This window comes from Chlorocebus sabaeus, chromosome 6 (genome assembly GCF_047675955.1).
Source record: "Chlorocebus sabaeus isolate Y175 chromosome 6, mChlSab1.0.hap1, whole genome shotgun sequence".
NCBI classification, from domain to species: Eukaryota; Metazoa; Chordata; class Mammalia; order Primates; family Cercopithecidae; genus Chlorocebus; species Chlorocebus sabaeus.
The window spans coordinates 43,274,212-43,295,220 of NC_132909.1; the positions used below are offsets into that span (position 1 = coordinate 43,274,212).

The 21,009-nt window shown below is 47.4% G+C and overlaps 1 protein-coding gene across 2 annotated transcripts; it reads right to left on the bottom strand.

Moving 5' to 3' along the window:
• Window positions 1-4,067: 4,067 nt before the first annotated feature.
• On the bottom strand, window positions 4,068-20,717 carry ZNF101 (zinc finger protein 101). 2 transcript variants are annotated; one of them, XM_073016761.1, is made up of 4 exons: window positions 20,530-20,717; window positions 19,725-19,883; window positions 9,519-9,645; window positions 4,068-8,403 (listed from the first exon to the last, which is right to left on the bottom strand). In XM_073016761.1, the coding sequence occupies exon 4, from the start codon at window positions 8,232-8,234 to the stop codon at window positions 7,311-7,313; it is 924 nt and encodes a 307-aa protein (XP_072872862.1). In that variant the 5' UTR covers window positions 8,235-8,403; window positions 9,519-9,645; window positions 19,725-19,883; window positions 20,530-20,717; the 3' UTR covers window positions 4,068-7,310. The 2 variants fall into 2 exon arrangements, with proteins under 2 accessions (XP_072872862.1, XP_007994087.3); XM_007995896.3 differs by lacking the exon at window positions 19,725-19,883 and adding an exon at window positions 8,795-8,855 and having other exon boundaries at window positions 20,530-20,715.
• Window positions 20,718-21,009: the final 292 nt, after the last annotated feature.

Sequence of the window (21,009 nt, forward strand, 5' to 3'; positions counted from 1 at the left end):
GAGGGGCTGTGATCCTCTGTGGAGCTGGGCTCTGGGCTGACCCTTGGGAACCTGGGCAAGGTGGTGGTGGAGCTGCTGCCCTGTGACCTGAGTCCGCAGCTCACTTTCCACAGCCTCAAGGGGGTGACACTGGTGCGTCCACATCTCATCAGCTTACTAGTGGGTCTCCTGGTTTTTTTTTTTTTTTTGAGATGGAGTCTCGCTCTGTCGCCCAGGCTGGAGTGCAGTGGTGCGATCTTGGCTCACTGCAACCTCTGTCTCCTGGGTTCAAGTGATTCTCCTGCCTCAGCCTCCTAAGTAGTTGGGACTACAGACATGTGCCACCACGCCAGGCTAATGTTTTGTATTTTCAGTAGAGACGGGGTTTCACCTTGATAGCCAGGATGGTCTTGATCTCCTAACCTTGTGATCCGCTCACCTCGGCCTCCCAAAGTGCTGAATTACAGACGTGAGTCACCATGTCTGGTCATGTCCCCTGTTTTTATTGAGACTTGTTCAGTCTGTTAGGAGTCAACTTTATGGAAGACATGAAAAGCAGCTTGCGGAAGCCGTGGCTGCTCAGATTGAGGAGAAATGCCAACTCTTGCCAAGCTCAAGTGCTGCCAAAAGAGTATGCAGAGAGGGAGGCATCTTTGGAGAATGCCAGGCTAGAGAAGGCATCTTTAAAAATACCCAGCCTTGGCTGGGCGCAGTGGCTCACACCTGTAATCCCAGCCCTTTGGGAGGCTGAGGCAGGTGGATCAGGAGGTCAGGAGTTCAAGACCAGCCTGGCCAAGATAGTAGAAACCCTGTTTCTACTAAAAATACAAAAATTAGCCAGGCATGGTGGCGGGTGCCTGTAATTCTAGCTACTCGGGAGGCTGAGGCAGAGAATTGCTTGAACCCGGGAGGCAGAGGTTGCAGTGAGCTGAGCTGAGATCACACCACCGCACTCCAGCCTCGGCGACAGAGCGAGACTGTCTCAAAAAAAAAAAAAAAAAAAAAAAAAAAAAAAACCAGCCTTACAGATGCTTACAGAAAGATGAAGAGGATCAACTCGATGCTGATGGAAGACTTAACTTCCCTGTCAAGAACTGCAAGAGGAGAGGTTCAAAAACTCTAAACAAGAGGCAATGGAGGAGGTGCTAAAAACGCTGGAGTCCCTGAAAGAGGTCATAAGAGTCACTCCATCCCAAGGACCTTTTCCAAACCTGCCCAGAGGCAAAGAGCTGAGCCTTGCTGGTCCCGTCCCCATCAGCAGGCCTGAGCTTAGAGCAGTGCTATTCCCTCCCCTCCATTCAGGCCTCCTGAGCTTCCAGGCTGTGTTCACCCACTTCGACTGCATCTGAGGGTCATTGAGGCCAGCAGATCCCAGATCCCAGATCCCAGATCGGGGAGGCACTTATCCCTGGGCTGGAGTCCCTTCACCTCCACCAAATACAGCAGTCAGCTCTTTCATGGCTGAATCCTCCAAGTCTAAAAAGTGGACCTCCTGGAACACACCAAGAAGTGAGGGACTTTTGCTTCACAGAAAGTTTGGATTCTCTTTCATTAGCAATGAAAAAAAAAAATGCTGTCCTTGAGAGCCTAAAGAGGCTAATCTTTTGGGTTTTTGTTTTGTTTTGTTTTACAGGGTCCCACTCTGTTGCCCAGGCTGGAGTATGTCTTGGGTGCACTTAGCTAGAGCCAGTTTCAGGGGCAGTAAAGAAACTTACCAAGACAGTTGTGGGTAAAGAAAGGCAAGTTTAATAGAGAAAGTATGAAAATACATTGCAAGTGCAACGGGTAGCACAGCAGAGAAGGAGCTGTCTGCCAAGAGGTGGGGGCTGGAGGGAAACTTTATAGGGTCATGGGGGAGGTCATTGTGCCCCTGAGTTGTTTTGTGATTAGCTGTTTCTCAGAACAATTGTTGCGTCTTCCCCCACCTGGGGCCCCTTCCTTTTGGTTGCTTACTTATCTTAGCAGGACACCATGGAGGGCACCCAGCATTTCCGTTCCCAAGCCCACCATGTGTCTGGCCACCACTGGACTTTTTTTCTTTTTTTTTGGGACGGAGTCTCACTGTGTTGCCCAGGATGGAATGTAGTGGCTCAATCTCGGCTCACTGCAACTTCTGCCTCCCAGGTTCAAGAGATTCTCCTGCCTCAGCCTCCCGAGTAGCTGAAGTTACAGGTGTGTGCCACCATGGCTGGCTAATTTTTTTTTTTTTTTTTTTTTTTTTTGAGATGGAGTCTCGCTCTGTCACCCAGGCTGGAGTGCAGTGGCCGGATTTCAGCTCACTGCAAGCTCCGCCTCCCGGGTTCACACCATTCTCCTGCCTCAGCCTCCCGAGTAGCTGGGACTACAGGTGCCCGCCACCTCGCCCGGCTAGTTTTTTGTATTTTTAGTACAGATGGGGGTTTCACTGTGTTGGTCAGGCTGGTCTTGAACTCCTGACCTCAGGTGATCTGCCCACCTAGGTCTCCCAAAGTGCTGGGATACAGGTGTGAGCCACTGTGCCTGGCCTTCTTTTTTTTTTTTTTTTTTGAGACAGGGTTCTATCACCCAGGCTGGAGTGCAGTGGTGCGATTATGGATCACTGCAGCCTTGACCTCCTTGGCTCAAACGATCCTCCTGCCTCAGCCTCCCAAGTAGCTGGGCCTACAGGTGTGCACCACCACAACTGGCTAATTTTTGTATTTTTTATAGTAATGGGGTTTCACTGTGTTGCCCAGACTGGTCTCAAACTCCTGACCTCAAGCAATCTGCCTGCCTCAGCTTCCCAAAGTGCTGGGATTACAGGCACGAGTCACAGTGTCACCTGAGAGGAGACTTGAGACTGGGACCTTTTGTCACCAGAGTAGAAATACCAAGTGCTCAGGAGGACGTGAGGTAGAGGACGCAGAGGAGTGAACACAGCTGCCCCGACAGGTCATGGGGGAGTGATGCTATGCAAGGAGAAAATACGCTCAAGGTCTGGGTGGATTCCAGGGGTTGAATTCAATGGTCCTTTCAGAGGCCAGAGCTGTCCCTGGGTCTCTTAGTATCAACAACATCCCAAACTCTCAAGTGTGACCACCCCAACTCGGTGTCCACACGACAGGGCTTCAGCTGTGCAGAATCCCCTTAATGCAGTCTCCAATATACATAGGTACCTGTATATGTCACGTGCTGTATATAACGTTACATACTGGCAAAAGATTCAGTCCTTGACCAAGCTCTCACAAGGCTCTCCTGAGCCCTCTTATCAACTGGGCCTCTTCCTTGGCATATAACATCCACAGACTCAGCACAAATGATTTTCTCCACCTCTCCCCCCACATTCAATGACTTGAATGAGGCCAGGCACAGAGGTTCATGCCTGGGAGGCACTTTGGGAGGCCGAGGCAGGCGGATCACATGAGGCCAGGAGTTCGAGACCAGCCTGGGCAACATGGTGAAACCTTGTCCCCACTAAAAATACAAAAATTAGCTGGGCGTAGTGGCACACGCCTATAATCACAGCTGAGATTTCAGGAGGCTGAGGCACAAGAATCACTTGAACTTGGGGGTCAGAGGTTACAGTGAGCAGAGATTGAGCCACTGCACTACAGCTTGGGCAACAGAGCAGCGATACTCCATCTCAAAAATAATAATAGTCATGAAGTGTGTCCAATTTACTGATTTTGAACTTTAAGCAAGACTTTGTCTCAAAAAAAAAAAAAAATTGTGGGATATGCTGGGCACGGTGGCTCACACCTGTAATCCCAGCACTTTACGAGGCTGAGGTGGGTAGACCACTTGAGGTCTGGAGTTCAAGACCAACCTGGCCAACATGATGAAACCCCGTCTCTACTAAAAATATTTAAAAAAAAAAAAAAAAAAAAATTAACCAGGTGTGGAGATCCCAGCTACTCAGGAGGCTGAGGCAGAAGGATCGCTTGAACCCGGGAGGCAGAGGTGGCAGTCAGCCGAGATCACACCACTGCACTCCAGCTGAAGCGCGAAACTTTGTGTCAAAAAAAAACACAACAGGATCATCCCAATAGATGCAAAAAATCATTTGAAAAAGTTCAATACCACTTGATGAAACACTCAATAAATAATGAACAGAAGGGAACTTCTTCAAACTGAATTAAGGCATTTATTAAAAACCTGCAGCTAACATCATACTTGATCAGGAGACTAAATGCTTTCTCCATCAGATTAGATAAAAATATTGTCATATCACAGGGCTGTCCTTAAGTCAAAATGAATCATCCAAATAATACTCAGAAATAACAACAAAGAGTAAAGGGCAAAAAATGAGAATGAGTCACATGAGACAATACTCTGGTAAACTTTACATACTGATAAATTGATACCAAGTCCTTATTAGCAAAGAAAATGAAGTAAACATTGAATCATGCCAAAAAGAGTAGTTTTCTCCATAAAAAAGACGCGTTTTCCCCATAAGAAAGGAAAGTGGAATACATATGATGGGTGAGGAATATGCAGAACCTGCCACATAACACCAGTAAGAAATCTCTATTAATAGACTCATGGGCCGGGCGCGGTGGCTCACTCCTGTAATCCTAGCACTTTGGGAGGCCAAGGCAGGGTGCATCACAAGGTCAGGAAATCAAGACCATCCTGGCCAATACAATGAAACCCTGTCTCTACTAAAATACAAAAAATTAGCCAGGTATGTCAGCGTGCGCCTGTAATCCCAGCTACTCGGGAGTCTGAGGCATGGGAATTACTTGAACCCAGGAGGTGGAGGTTGCAGTGAGCCAAGATTATGCCAGTACACTTCAGCCTGGCAACAGAGCAAGACTCCGTCTCGAAAACAAACAAACAAACAAACAAAAGACTCATTTTGTAGTGGCTCATGAATCACAGAACAATTAAACACTACATAAAAATTAAATCTGCTTACATATTAGAAACAAATTTCAATTCACCCACAGATCCAACACTCTTTAAAATGGATAGAAAAAGAAAACGAAAACTAAAATGGATAGAAAAAAATTTTATTAATTGACTTAAGATAAAAACACTTCCTATTAAACCTCAGGTACCACTGCTTAAAGAGTATCTGTGGAATTCTCAGGTTTCCTTGCAAAAGTGGAAACCCATAATCCAAAGAATGAGCCACAGGGGATGGGCGTGGTGTCTCATGCCTATAATCTCAGCACTTTGGGAGGCCGAAGAGGGTGGATTACTTGAGGTCAGGAGTTCAAGACCAGCCTGGCCGGCGTGGAAAAACCCTGTCTCTACAAAAATACCAAAAAATTGGCTGGGCATGATGGCGTGCGCCTGTAATCCCAGATGCTTCGGAGACTGAAGCAGGAAAATCGCTTGAACCCAGAAGTCGGAGGCTACAGTGAGCCAAGATCGTGCCACTGCACTCTAGCCTAGGCAACAGAGCGAGACTGTGTCTCGGGGGAAAAAAAAAAAAGGCTGGGCGCAGTGGTTCACACCTGTAATCTCAACACTTTGGGAGGCCGAGGACGGCGGATCACGAGGTCAGGAGTCCGAGACCAGCCTGAACAACATGGCAAAACCCCATCTCTACTAAAAATACAAAAAAATTAGCCAGGCGTGGTGGCATGCACTTGTAATCCCAACTACTCAGAGGCTGAGGCAGAACTGCTTGAACCCAGGAGGCAGAGGTTGCAGTGAGCCAAGATTGTGCCGCTGCAGTCCAGCCTGGGCAACAGAGCAAGACTCCATCTCAAAAAATAAAAAATAAAAGAAAAAAGAATGAACCACTGACAAATGCTATATAACTTTGTGTAATAACTCATTCATGATTAAGTTTTTGAGCATTATATAATTATTAATTTGCATCAGGCTTTCAAAACTACTTACATTTATAGGATTTCTTTCAAGTGGGTGTTCTCACGATTTTTTAGACAGGGTCTTGCTGTCGCCCAGGCTGGAGTCCAGTGGCGCAGTCTCCACTCACTGCAACCTTGACCTTCCAAGCTCAAGCAATTCTCCCACCTCAGCTTCCTAAGTAGCTGGGACTACAGGCAAACACCATCATCCCTGGCTAACTTTTGTATTTTTTTGTATACATGGGGTTTCTCCATGTTGCCAGGCTGGTCTCGAACACCTGGCCTCAAGCAATCCATCCACCCTAACCTCCCAAAGTGCTGGGATTACAGGCAAGAGCCACTGTGCACAGCCCATGTGAATTTTAATAATTGTTAAAATTGAATTTCCTGTATTTTCCAAACTACTAACATTTCCATCCAGTGTGTATTCTTCGATTCGTATCATCCATCTCCACTGTGCACGGACATGTGTCTTTGAATGGAGATGGTAGCGATGAGAGTTTCCCCATATTCTGTACATTTCTACAATTTTTCTCCAGTATTAGTCCTTTTATGGCTGTGAATAGAACTGGGATATCTGAGGTCTTTGGATTTTTTTCCAGTTAGTCTTTTCATATCTTTGGAAACTGCATGCATTCCCATATTCCTTACATTCATAGGATTTATCTCCTGTATAAATGAGAACTATTTCTTTCTTTTTTTTTATTTTGAGACAGTCTCACTCTGTCATCCAGGCTGGAATGCAGTGGCACAATCTCAGCTCACTGCAGCCTCAACCTCCCAGGCTCAAGCGATCCTCCCGCCTCAGCTTTCTGAGCAGCTGGAACTACAGGTATGCACCACCCCACCCAGTTAATTTTTTTTTTTCTTTGGAGATATGGGGACTTTTTTTTGTTTTGAGAGAAAGTCTCACTCTGTCGCCAGGCTGGAGTGCAGCAGCACGATCTCAGCTCACTGCAACCTCCAAGTCCCTGGTTCAAGAAATTCTCCTGTCTCAGCCTCCCGAGTAGCTTGGATGACAGGCACACGCCACCACACTGGGCTAATTTTTGTATTTTTAGTAGAGATGGGGTTTCACCATGTTGGCCAGGATAGTCTCAATCTCCAGACCTCATGATCTGCCCACCTCGGCTTCCCAAAGTGCTGGAATTACAGGCGTCAGCCACCACACAATATGGGGCCTTCTTTTTTTTTTTTTTTTTGAGATGGAGTCTTGCTTTTGTTGCCCAGGCTGGAGTGCAATGGTATGATCTTGGCTCACTGCAACCTCCCAGGTTGCCTCCTGGGTTCAAGCGATTCTCCTGCCTCAGCCTCCCGAGTAGCTGGGACTACAGGTGCCCGCCACCATGCCCAGCTAATTTTTTTGTATTTTTAGTAGAGACAGGGTTTCACCATGTTGGCCAGGCTGATCCCGAACTCTGGACCTTAGGTGATCCACCCGCCTCGGCCTCCCAAAGTGCTGGGATTACAGGCACGAGCCACCGCACCTGGCCGATGTGGGGCCTTATGTTGCCCAGGCTGGTCTCAAACTCCTGGGCTCAGGTGATCCACCTACCTCCTGCCAAAGCACTGGCTGTGCCCAGCCAAATGAGTTCTTTCATGAAGCCTAAGGTAATTTGAAAAAGTAAAGACTTTACCACACTGTTTACAGTCAAAGGGCTTTTCTCCAGTGTGAATTATTTCATGTCTTCGTAGGGAGCTGCACGACCCAAAGGCTTTACCACACCTTTTACATTCATATGGCTTTTCTCCACTATGAGTTTTTTTATGTCTTCGAAAACAACTGGGATAATTGAAGGTTTTACCACATTTATTACATTCATAAGGTCTTTCTCCGGTGTGCCCTCTTTCATGTTCTCGAAGGGATGTGGGGGATCTAACGACTTTGGCACATTTCTGACATTTGTAGAGTTTCCCTCCACTATGGGTTCTTTTATGTCTGTGAAGGGAACTGGAGCAACTGAATTTTTTCCCACATTCCTGACATTGGTGGGATTTCTCCAGCGCGTGCAATCTGATTTCATGTGTCCGAAGGTAACCTGCGGAAATGAAGGCTTTACCACATTGTTTACATTTGTAAGGTTTTTCTCCAGTGTGAGTTCTAACATGAATTTGAAATAAACTGGGATAATCGATAGGTTTTCCACAGTATTTACATTCATAGCGTTTTGCTCCAGTATGCATTTTGCCATGTTTTCGAAAGAAACTGGAAACGGTGAAGGCTCTCACTATTTCCCTACATTTATAGGACCTCTTTCCAGTGTGAGTTCTTTGATGGATTTGAAATAAATCAGGAGAATTAAAGGCTTTCCCACACACCCTGCATTCACAAGGTCTCTTTCGAGTTGGCGTTACTATGCGCTGTGCACCACTAGTGGGAGAGATGGAGGCTTTCCCACGTTGTTTCTGTTTACGGGGCTTCTCTCCCCATTCCCCACCACACTCGGATCTTGTGTGTCCAGCATGAGCTCTCATGTGCCTGTCCAGGAATGAATGACGGAGGAAGACTTTCCCACACACGCTGCATGTGCATGGTTTCACTCCAGTGTGACTTTTCTTGTTCAGGTGACAATCAGGAATCTGCCTGAAGGTTTCTCTGTGTTCACTCCCTTCTTTACGTCCACAGAGTCTCTCCCCCAGACTTCTATGAAAAATGACAAGCGCATGGTTTATTCACGCTTTTCTATTAATAGACATGTCTTAAGACTTATGCTGCTACCCAAATCAGGAAAAGTGGAGGTTTTCGGCCAGGTCAGAATTATTAGAAAGGAAGTGTATTGATGATTCTGCTACCCAGCTCCCCATAGCTATTATCCAAACAGTGACATCCATGTCACAGATTCTTAGTACCCTGTCCAGACACTCAATATCTATATTACATTGAAGGATAGATTTTTGGTGGCAATCTTCTAATAATCAGTTAAAAATCTAACATTGTACTTATTTGTCTTGTATTTTTTTTTAATTTTCCTGACGTGCTAAGATTCCCTCAAGAGAATCTTTATTACATTCTTCCTCTTGTGAGTGCAGATTACCTTAGCTTAATCCCCAGATTTTGGTACAGATTCTCAGTGTCCTGGTCTTTCCATTGGATTCCTAAAACGTAGACCCAGAGAAATCATTACGAATTACTTAAAATTACGGAAAAATCACTAGGTTCTAAGTTCATTAAACACTGCCACAATACCTGATTTTTTCTTTTTTTTTGAAACACAGTCTCACTCTGCCATCCAGGCTGGAGTGCAGTGACACAATCTTTGCTCACTGCAGCCTCCACCTCCTGAGTTCTAGTGATTCTCCTTCCTCAGCCTCCCGAGTAGCTGGGATTACAGCTATGCACTGCCACACCCAGCTAATTTTGTATTTTTAGTAGAGACGAGGTTTCGCCACGTTGACCAGGCTGGTTCCAAACTCCTGACCTCAGGTGATCCACCCGTCTCAGCCTCCCAAAGTGCTGGGATTATAGGCATGAGCCACCACAATTGCCCACCCCCCACCATTTTTTTTTTTTTTTTTTAAAAGAGACAGGGTCTCATCATGTTGCCCAAGATGGTCTCAAACTCCTGGACTCAAGCAATTCTCCCACCGTGGCTTCCCAAAACACTAGGATTACAGGGGCAAGCCACTGTACCTGGCCCACGATGCCCGATTTATTTACCAACATATTCTCTTTCCACATTCCAAATTGTGCAACCACACTGGTGACCAAAGCACACTTGTCTTCTAATTGACTAAGAAAGGAAATGTTGTCCTTCTTACCGACAGAGGCCAGGTTCCTGAAGGTTTCCAGCATCACATCTCTGTAGAGATTCTTCTGGGAAGGACTCAGCAAAGCCCACTCCTCCTGGGTGAAGTTCACAGCCACATCCTCCAAGGCCACTGAGTCCTGAAACATCCCACAGGGGTGGAGGAGGAGGGGTGAGACTCAGCACTGGGGATCTCTACTCAATACATGAGTGATCCCATGACGCCGGGTTCTCCAAACACTCACTCCATGACTGAGTCATCAGCCTCCTCCTCTCTATCTACATGCACTTCCTCCCTCACAGCAGTTCCGGTGTGAGAACTGACCTACTCAGAGAGCCAGCTGCAGAGGAGGAACACCCTCTCCGTGGTGGGTCCAGGGAGTCAGTTGTGCTGCTGCGTTGCCCCGAATGCTCTTTGCAGAGAGGATCTCTAGTACCCGTCACAACAAACTGCCACCACCTGGTGCGCAGACAGCACTCCTTTCAGCAGTCCTGAGTCTGGGTATCCTTAGAAAGGCCTGTTCACCAAGTTCAACCTTTGCTACTATCAGGGGGAACTTAGACTACAAGAGGGATCCCATCAACCTAAGTGACAAAGTGGCTCACTGTGGCTAAACGGTTTACTATTGACAAACAGGATGGTACTGACTGAACTGTTTTCCTTCTGAAAGCCTACTCTTTTGCTCCAAACTAGCAGCGGTGCCTAGGAGACTAGCCCCCAAAAAACACTCTGGGCACTGAGTCTTTAATGAGCTTTCCTAGTAGACATGTCACACTTGTTGTCACAACTTGTCCACTGGGGAATTGAGCTCATCCCATGTGGTTATACCAAGAGAGAATATTCTGAAGGTTGCAAGCAGTTTACTCTAGACCAAATTTAATCAAGTAGTAAATAAGACTCATAATCAATATTTAATCGTCCTCACGGAAGAATTTTTAAATTTCTATCAAAGTAGAATGGAGTAAGTGTAAAGATGACACGTGTTCCTAGAAAAACCTCAATAAGATGTCCCTTTTTCCAAATGATATCCTTATAAAATTTCATAAATACCCAATATAGCTGGGCATGGTGACTCACACCTGTAATCCCAGCACTTTGGGAGGCCGAGGTGGGCGGATTACTTGAGGACAGGAGTTTGAGACCAGCCTGGCCAACATGGTGAAACTCCATCTCTACTAAAAATACAAAAAATTAGCTGGGCGTGATGGCACATGCCTGTAGTCCCAGCTACTTGGGAGGCTGAGGCAGAAGAATCACTTGAACCCAGGAAGTGGAGATTGCAGTGAGCCGAGATCATGCCACTGCACTCCAGCCTGGGCAACAGAGCGAGACTCTGTCTCAAAAAAAAAAAAAAAAAAAATCCTCAAAACAGACATTTTAGGTCAACAAAAGCTAAGTTTCCAAACCTCCCACCGCCTGGTGTGCAGGAATTAACATCTAATAATTGCCAAAGTCTCCTGAATAGCTGGTGGATGGCTTGCCTAACAAACACCAAGGATTTCCAAACCATCACATTCAGGACAGCATACTATTAGCACGGAGATAAACAAATAGATCAAAGGAAAAGAAGAGAGTCGGCCGGGCGCGGTGGCTCAAGCCTGTAATCCCAGCACTTTGGGAGGCCGAGATGGGCGGATCACAAGGTCAGGAGATCGAGACCATCCTGGCTAACACGGTGAAACCCCGTCTCTACTAAAAATACAAAAAAAATTAGCCGGGCAAGGTGGCGGGCGCCTGTAGTCCCAGCTACTCGGGAGGCTGAGGCAAGAGAATGGCGTAAACCCGGGAGGCGGAGCTTGCAGTGAGCTGACATTCGGCCACTGCACTCCAGCCCGGGTGACAGAGCAAGACTCCGTCTCAAAAAAAAAAAAAAAAAAAAAAAAAAAAAAAGAAAAGAAGAGAGTCTTCAATGGGCCAGTATTCATATGAAAACTTAGTTAATAATAGAGCAGATATTGTAGAGTAGTGGGGCAGAACACTTGAGGTCAGGAGTTAAAGACCAGCCTGGCCTACATAGTGAAAACCAGTCTCTATTAAAAATACAAAAATTAGCCAGGTGTGGTGGGCCTGGGCAAAAGAGCAAGACTCCACCTCAAAAAACAAAAAAAGTAAAAGTTAAGGCCATCTCCAGAAAAAAATTTTTTTTTTTTTTTTTTTTTTGAGACGGAGTCTCGCTCTATCGCCCTGGCTGGAGCATAGTGGCCAGAGCTCAGCTCACTGCAAGCTCCGCCTCCCAGGTTTACGCCATTCTCCTGCCCCCCCCCACCCCCCCAGTAGCTGGGACTACAGGCGAGTAGCTGGGACTACAGGCGCCCGCCACCTCGCCCGGCTAGTTGGTTTTTTTTTTTGTATTTTTTTAGTAGAGACGGGGTTTCACTGTGTTAGCCAGGATGGTCTCGATCTCCTGATCTCGTGATCTGCCCATCTGGGCCTCCCAAAGTGCTGGGATTACAGGCTTGAGCCACCACGCCCGGCCGAAAAAAAATTTTTTAAACATTAGCAGGGTATGTTAGCAGGTGCCTGTGGTCCTAGCTACTTGGGAAGCTAAGGCAGGAGGATTGCTTGAGCCCAAGAATTCAAGGCTGCAGGGAGCTAGGATTCTGTTGTTGCACTCCAGCCTGGGTGACAGAGTGAGACTTTGTCTCCAAATAAATAAATAAATAAAGATTGATATAATATTTTTTTTGAGATAGGATCTCACTCTGTTGTCCAGACTAGAGTGCAGTGGTAGTCATGGCCCCTGCAGTCTTAACCTTCCAGGCTCAAGCGATCCTCCCACTTCATCCCCTACTACCACCACACCCAGCTAATTTTTGTATTTTTTGTAGAGATAAGATCTCCCTGTGTTGCCCAGGCTCCTCTCAAACTCCTAGGCTAAAGCGATCTGCCCACCTTCGCCTCTGAGAGTGCTGGAACTACACACATAAGCCACTGTGCCCGGCCTATTATCTTTAAATGAGGCTAAGTCATAGGTCAATAGAATGCTTCCCCTCACCTCAACCCTTACACTCACAACAGCAGCAGCAGAATACATACATACAGCAGAGCACAAAAAACTATACAACTGTACAACTCAGGCTTAGTTTCAGAAGTCCTTCAGAATACTTCAGCAAATTAGATAATTGATTACGTGGACAAATGTCTACACATACACAAGATACCAAGACTGAGTCATGAAAAAACAAAAAGTCTGAATAGAGCTGTAGTAATAGGAGATTGACATAGTAATAAATTTAAAAAAAAAAAACAAAAAAAACAGCCGGGCACGGGGGCTCATGCCTGTAATTCCAGCACTTTGGGAGGCCAAGGCGGGTGGATCCCCTTAAGTCAGGAGTTCGAGGCCAGCCTGGCCAACATGGTGAAACTCCATCTCTACTAAAAATACAAAAAAGTACCTGGGCGTGGTGGCAGGCGCGTGTAATCCTAGCTACTTGGGGGGCAGAGGCAAGAGAATCACATGAACCTGGGAGGCGCAGCTTGCAGTGAGCCAAGATTACGCCATTACACTCCAGCCTGGGCAACAAGAGTGAAACTCCGTCTCAAAAAAATAACATAAATTAAGAAAATTAATAAATTGGCCGGGCGCAGTGGCTCACGCCTGTAATCCCAGCACTTTGGGAGGCAGAGGCGGGCAGATCATGAGGTCAGGAGATCGAGACCACCCTGGCTAACACAGTGAAACCCCGTCTCTACTAAAAATACAAAAAATTAGCCAGGCATGGCGGCAGGCGCCTGTAGTCCCAGCTACTCAGGAGGCTGAGGCAGGAGAATGGCATGAACCTGGGAGGCAGAGGTTGCAGTGAGCCGAGATCACGCCACTGCACTCCTGCATGGGCGACAGAGCAAGACTCTGTCTCAAAAAAATAATAATAATAGGCTGGGAGCGATGGCTCACACCTATAATCCCAGCACTTTGGGAGGCTGAGGCAGGCGGATCATGAGGTCAGGAGCTCAGGACCAGCCTGACCAACATGGTGAAACCCTGTCTCTACTAAAAATACAAAAATTAGCTGGGCATGGTGGTGCATGCCCGTAATCCCAGCTACTCAGGAGGCTGAGGCAGGAAAATCGCTTGAACCCAGGAGGCAGAGGTTGCAGTCAGCCAAGATCATGCCACTATACTCCAGCCTGGGCAAAAGAGCAAGACTCCATCTCAAAAATAATAATAATTTTAAAAACCTCAACAAATACAAAACCCAGAACACCAAAGAGTTTCACTGCTGAAATCCACCAAATATTTAAAAAAGAATTGCTATCAATCCTCCTCAAATTCTTCCAAAACTGAAGAGGAAACATTTCCAAACTCCTTCTATGAAGTCAAAATTATGCTGACACTACAAAAAAGAAAACCACAAATGTCCTTTATGAATATCAATGCAAAAAATCCTCAATAAATGCTAGCAAATCATACCTGTCATATTTAAAGGATTATATGACATGATCAAGAGAGATTTATCCAGAAAATGCAAGGATGGTTCAATGTATGAAAAACAATGGGGCCAGGTGCGGTGGCTCACGCCTGTAATCCCAACACTTTGGGAGGTCGAGGTGGGTAGATCACTTGAGGTCAGAAGTTCAAGACCAGCCTGACCAGCATGGTGAAACCCCATCTCTACTAAAAATACAAAATTAGCCAGGTGTGGTAACCCATGCCTGTAGTCCCAGCTACTCGAGAGGCTGAGGCAGGAGAATCACTTGAACCCAGGAGGCAGAGGTTGCAGTGAGCCGAGATCACACCATTGTACTCTAGTCTGGGCAACAGAGGGAGACTGTCTCAAGACCAAAAAAGTCAGTTGCATTTATATGCACCATAAATGAATAATGAGAAAAAGAAATTAAGAAAACAATACCACAAACAATAGCACCAAAAAGAATTGAATAGGCCGGGCGCAGTGACTCCCATCTGTAATCCCAGCACTTTGGGAGGCCAAGATGGGTGGATCACAAGGTTAGGAGTTCAAGACCAGCCTGGCCAAGATGGTGAAACCCCATCTCTACTAAAAGTACAAAAATCAGTCGGGCGCGGTGGCAGGCACCTGAAATCCCAACTACTTGGGAGGCTGAGGTAGGAGAATCACTTGAATTCAGGCGGCAGAGGTTGCAGTGAGTTGAGATCACGCCATTGCACCATTGCATTCCAGCCTAGGTGACAGACTCCGTCTCAAAAAAAAAAAAAAAAAAAAGAATTGAACACTTAGGAATTACAAAACCAAGAAGTCAAAAGACTGTTTGTACACTGAAAACAACAAAATGTTGCTAAATGAAATTAAAGACACGAATTGAAAAATATCTTGTGTTCATGTGTTCAAAGACTTTACATTATTTGGCTGGGTGTGGTGGCTCATGTCTGCAATCCTAGCACTTTGGGAGGCCAATGTGGGAGGATTACAAAGTCAGGAGGTCGAGACCAGCCTGGTTAACATGGTGAAACCCTGTCTCTACTGAAAATACAAAAATTAGCCAGGTGTGGTGGCGTGTGCCTATAATCCCAGCTACTCCGGAGACTAAGACAGGAGAATTGCTTGAACCCAGGAGGTGGAGGTTGCAGTGAGCCAAGATCATGGCACTGAACCCCAGCCTAGGGGACAGAGCAAGACTCCATCTCAAAAAAAACAAAACAAAACAAAACAAAAAACAAAAAACGCCAGGCACAGGCAAATCACCTAAGGTCAGGAGTTTGAGACCAGCCTGGCCAACATGGTAAAATCCCATCTCTAATAAAAATGCACAAAAAAACTAGGCGTGGTGGCATGCACTTGTAGTCCCAGCTACTCAGGAGGCTGAGGTGGGAGAATCGCTTGAACCCAGGAGGCGGAGGCTATAGTGAGCCTAGACCGTGCCACTGCATTCCAGTCTAGGCAATAGAGCAAGATTCTGTGTCAAAGAAAAAAGAGACTCTACATTATTTGGAAGGTAATACTACCCAAAACTATCTGCAAATTCAATACAATCCCTATCAAAATCTCATGTCTGTTTTTTGTTTTTTTTTCAGAAATAAAAATACCAGCCAGTCACAGTGGCTCATGCCTGTAATCCCAACACTTTGAGAGGTCGCAGTGGGAGGATCGCCTGAGCTCAGGAGTTTCAGACTGGCCTAGCCAACATGTTGAAACCCTGTGTCTACTAAAAATACAAAAAATTAGTTGGGCGTGGTAGCAGGTGCCTGTAATCCCAGGTACTTGGGAGGCTGAGGCAGGAGAATCGCCTGAACCCGGGGAGCAGAGGTTGTAGAGAGCCAAGATCACGCCACTGCACTCCAGCCTGGGCAACAGAGTGAGACTGTCTCAAAAAAAAATAATAATTAATTAAATAAAATGTATATAGAATCTCAAAAAACCCAAAATAGCAAAAACAATAGGGCCAGGCATGGTGGCTCGCGCCTGTAATCCCAACACTTTGGGAGGCCAAGGCAGGTGGATCATGAGGTCAGGAGTTCGAGACCAGCCTGACCAACATTGTGAAACCCCATCTCTACTAAAGCTACAAAAAATTAGCTGGGTGTGGTAGAGGACGCCTGTAATCCCAGCTACTTAGGAGGCTGAGGCAGGAGAACTGCTTGAACCTGCGAGGCGGAGGTTGCAGTGAGCCGAGATTGTACCATTGCACTCCAGCCTGGGCAACAGGGCGAGACTCTGTCGCGAAAGTAAAAAAATAAATAAATTTATAAATATATAATCATACCTATAATTTATAAATACATATACAAAATCATACATATAATTTTTATATGTACACACAAACACACATTATTTTAAGAGATGGGCATCTCACTATGTTGCCCAGGCTGGACTTGAACTCCTGGGCTCAATTGATCCTCCTGCCTCAGCCTCTCAAGTACCTAGAATTACAGGTGTTTGCCAGTGTTCCTGCCCTCAGTTCATCTTGAATTGCTAGTTACAAGCCGCTGAAGTAAATTTTTAGAAAATAACAAAGCCTACTGAAATTTTTGTTGAAGTCTGAAAATGTCTCATGAATAAAATGATTATGATGAAAAAAGTATACACTGAAAAATATCAGGCCAGGCACAGTGGTTCACACCTGTAATCACAGCACTTTGGAAGGCTGAGGCAGGTGGATCACCTGAGGTCAGGAGTTCAAGACCAGCCTGGCCAACATGGCGAAACCCTGTCTCTACTAAAAATACAAAAATTAGGCTGGGCATGGTGGCTCACAACTGTAATCCCAGCACTTTAAGAGGCCGAGGCGGATGGATCACCTGAGGTCAGGAGTTCAAGACCAGCATGGTCAACATGGTGAAACTCCGTCTCTACTAAAAATACAAAAATTAGCTGGGCGCTGTGGCGCATGCCTGTAATCCCAGCTACTCGGGAGGCTGAGGCAAGAGAATCGCTTGAGCCTGGGAGGCAGAGGTTGCAGTGAGCCGAGACTGCGCCATTGCACTCCGCCTGGGCGACAGAGCAAAACTCCATCTCAAAAAAAAAAAAAAAAAAAAAAAAAATTAGCCAGGGATAGTGGCGGATACTTGTAGTCCCAGCTACTCGGGATGCTGAGGCACGAGAATCGCTTGAACCAGGGAGGCAGAAGTTGCAGTGAGCTGAGATTGCACCACTACACTCCAGCCTGGATGACAGAGCAAGACTGTCTCAAAAAAAAAAAAAAAAAAAAAAAAAAAAAAAAAAAAAAAAAGGCCAGGGACAGTGGCTCACACCTGTAATCCCAGCACTTTGGGAGGCCAAGGCAGGCGGATCATCTGAGGTCAGGAGTTCAAGACCAGCCTGGCCAACATGGTGAAACCCCATCTCTACTAAAAAAAATACAAAAATTAGACGGGCGTGATGACCGGTGCCTGTAATCCCAGCTACTCAGGAGGCTGAGGCAGGAGAATCACTTGAACCTGACAGGTGGAGTTTGCAATGAGCTGAGATGGAGCCACTGCACTCCAGCAGCCCCAAATTCACATTGAAATCCTAACACCCAGCCGGGCGCGGTGGCTCACGCCTGTAATCCCAGCACTTTGGGAGGCTGAGGCAGGTGGATCACGAGATCAGGAGACAGAGACCATCCTGGCTAATATGGTGAAATCCCGTCTCTACTAAAAATACAAAAAAATTTAGCCAGGCATGGTGACAGGCGCCTGTAGTCCCAGCTACTCGGGAGGCTGAGGCAGGAAAGTGGCGTGAATCCAGGAGGCGGAGCTTGCAGTGAGCCAAAATCGCGCCACTGCACTCCAGCCTGGGCAACTGAGCAAGACTCCGTCGCAAAAAAAAAAAAAAAGAAAAGAAAGAAATCCTAGGCCGGGCGCGGTGGCTCAAGCCTGTAATCCCAGCACTTTGGGAGGCCGAGACGGGCGGATCACGAGGTCAGGAGATCGAGACCATCCTGGCTAACACGGTGAAACCCCGTCTCTACTAAAAAATACAAAAATCTAGCCGGGCGAGGTGGCGGGCGCCTGTAGTCCCAGCTACTTGGGAGGCTGAGGCAGGAGAATGGCGTGAACCCGGGAGGCGGAGCTTGCAGTGAGCTGAGATCCGGCCACTGCACTCCAGCCTGGGCGACAGAGCGAAACTCCGCCTCAAAAAAAAAAAAAAAAAAAAAAAAAAAAAGAAAGAAATCCTAACACCCAAGGTGATGGTATTAATATTAGGGGGCAGCAACTCTGGGAAATAACTGTGATTACATGAGAACATGAGAAAGCCCTATGAGTAGGAATAGTATCCTTAGGAAAAGAGACGAGTATCTATCACTTTCAGATGTCATTCAGTATTTTTTCCGTAATAAACCATTCAGTAAACAAAAGATCATATCTGACTACTTCTAAATGTTGCCAAACTTATCCCAAAGGACTCAGCATTAATCTGTCAAATCCAGATAACACAAAACAGAACAGTTATCCACCATCACAAATTCCCCAGCCTGCAAAGGAGACGAGCTGATGTGCTGGTGAATCTTTGTAAATTAGTAATTTCTGTGTATCTACCATACCTTTTTTGTTTTTGTTTTGAGACAGAGTCTCACTCTGTCGCCTGAGCTGCAGTGCAGTGGCACCATCTCCGGCTCACTGCAAGCCCCGCCTCCCAGGTTCACGCCATTCTCCTGCCTCAGCCTCCCGAGTAGCTGGGACTACAGGTACTCGCCACCATGCCCGGCTAATTTTTTTGTATTTTTAGTAGAGACGGAGTTTCCCCGTGTTAGCCAGGATGGTGTCCATCTCCTGACCTCGTGATCTGCCCGCCTCTGCCTCCCAAAGTGCTGGGAGTACAGGCGTGAGCCACCATGCCCGGCCTACCATGCCTTTTTTTTGTGGGAATGTATTCATATTCTGCATCCATAATGGAAGATTTCCTTTTTTTAAAAAAGGGTCTCACTGTGTAGTACAGGCTGGAGTGCAGTGGCGCAATCACGGCTAACGGCAGTTTCAACCTCCCAGGCTCAGGTGACTCTCCCACCTCACTCTCCTGAGTAGCTGAGACTACAGGCATGCGACACCATACCCAGCTAATTTTTGTATTTGTTGTAGAAATGGGGTCTCGCCACGTTGCCCAGGCTAGTCTCAAACTTCTGGGCTCAAGAGATCTTCCTGCCCCAGCCTCCCAAAGTGCTGGAATTACAGGCGTGAGCCACCTGGGCAGGAGAATCCTTTTTGACTTCCAGAGAAGACTGGGCAACATAGTGAGACCTTTTCTCTACAAAAAAAAAAAAATTAGCCAGGCATGGCGCATGCCTGTGGTCCCAGCTTCTTGGGAGCCTGAGGCAGGAGGATTGCTTGGGCCCCAGAGGTTGAGGCTGTAGTAAGCCATGACTGTGCCACTGCATTCCAGCCTGAGCTGCCTCAGAAGGAAGTTTCTTTCTACTGTTTCTGGCCCCACCCCACCCCCAAGGGCCAGCAGGGACTCCCTCTGGAATTTCCTAAGGAAATTTATTTTCAAAAGAAAGAACTCCTCCCTAGGAGGCTCATCAAACCACCAGGAAAGATTAATCACACCAGGACAGACTTTTCACCCGTTCTTCCCAGGGCAGCTGGAACAAATCCCTGGACGGTCCTGAAACCCAGGACCAGTAAGATAGGAGGGTGGGCTGAGGACCCAATACCCTCTGAAGTTCCCAAGAGGAGCCTCCACCCAAAGACAGTCTGACAAGGTGTCCGCGCCTAGGTAAGGTAAAAAGAAGGCAGGCACAGTGATTTTTTAAATATCGGAGTGTCTGGGGGTTATTTTCTGCTTTGTTCGCATGTGAAATGTTCACAAACGGAAAACGAACCTTTTAAGAAGTGCCATCTAGGGCTCCTTGGAAAAGATGACAATTAAAACGCTGGGCGCAGTGGCTCAAGCCTGTAATCCCAGCACTTTGGGAGACCGAGGCAGGCAAACCACCTGAGATCAGGACTTCAGCATGGCCAACGTGGTGAACCTGTCTCTACTAAAAATACAAAAGTTAGCTGGACGTGTTGGCAGGCACCTGTAATTCCAGCTACTTGAACGCGGGAGGGGGAGGTTGCAGTGAGTCGAGATTGTGCCACTGCACTCTAGCCTGGGCGACAGAGCGAGACTCGTCTCAAAAATAATAGAAATAATGAAAATAATAATAATGTGAAGCGAATGTAGTGGAGGGAGAACTTAGGGTTGAGGAATGCGGGGAAATTTAGGGATTTACTGCAGTCCTGGGAGGAGCGAGGCTGGGGGACGGGGTCGTGGGTTTGAAACCCAGTTTCCCACACCTTTGGAAGACTCCGAAGGAAACGGGGGCCGCCTAAGGGAGGAGGAACTGGGGACCCCACAGGCCACGGCTCCTCCCGCACGAACCCCACACCCGAGGCAGGATCCCCCCAAGACCCTCCTGTGGCCCCAGCACAACCTGGGGAGACGCGGGGCTGCGGGCGCGGAGCTGCCCTGAGAGGGCTCCGGGGCCGGGACATGACACCCGGGGTCCCGGCGGCTGGTCAAGCTCCACCTGGGGGACTCGGGTCCCAGACCCCACAGTCGCCGCGGGGAGCCCCGGGTCCCGCCACTGCCGGTTCGGACCAGCTTTTCCTCAGGTCTCTGGACGCCCGACTCCGCACGCTCACCATTTCCGGCTTCTGGGTTTCCTGGGTCCTCCCTGGGGCTGGAGCAGCCAGAGCAGGTCCCACAGGACAGAATCTGCGGTACCCGGGGCACCAGGGGCCTCACCGAGGGACTAAAACCCGGACCCGCCTGTGGGCCCGCGCGAAAACTGATCGCTTCCGGCTTTGGAAGTTGCCCCTCCTCTCGGCGCACCTGATTGGACAGCTTGCCCCACAGCGCCTCCGACTGAATGGCGCCCCAGGCCCCGCCCCTGGGGCTTGAGCGGCAAGGAGAAGTGATCGGAATCCTAGCTGTGTGGGGTGTGACAGACAGGTACTACCTGCAGCCCCTCGCAGGGCGGGACTATCTCTGGGACCTTAGACTTGGGCTTGCATGGAAGCAGAACTTGTTCCTGTTAGGGTCAACCCAACCAGACTGTTCCCCTCCTTCCCCCATAAGTCTTACAATACAGTCCTTTGTGACCTCCACACAACTCCCCCCGG

What these genes read in the sequence shown, in the direction of transcription:
- ZNF101 (XM_007995896.3), bottom strand. An exon ending in CAGGAACCTGGCCTCTGTCG is followed by an intron (nt 8,856 to 9,518) that starts GTAAGAAGGACA and finishes TCTACGTTTTAG; the next exon opens with GAATCCAATGGAAAGACCAG. An exon ending in AATCTGGGGATTAAGCTAAG is followed by an intron (nt 8,404 to 8,794) that starts GTAATCTGCACT and finishes CATTTTTCATAG; the next exon opens with AAGTCTGGGGGAGAGACTCT.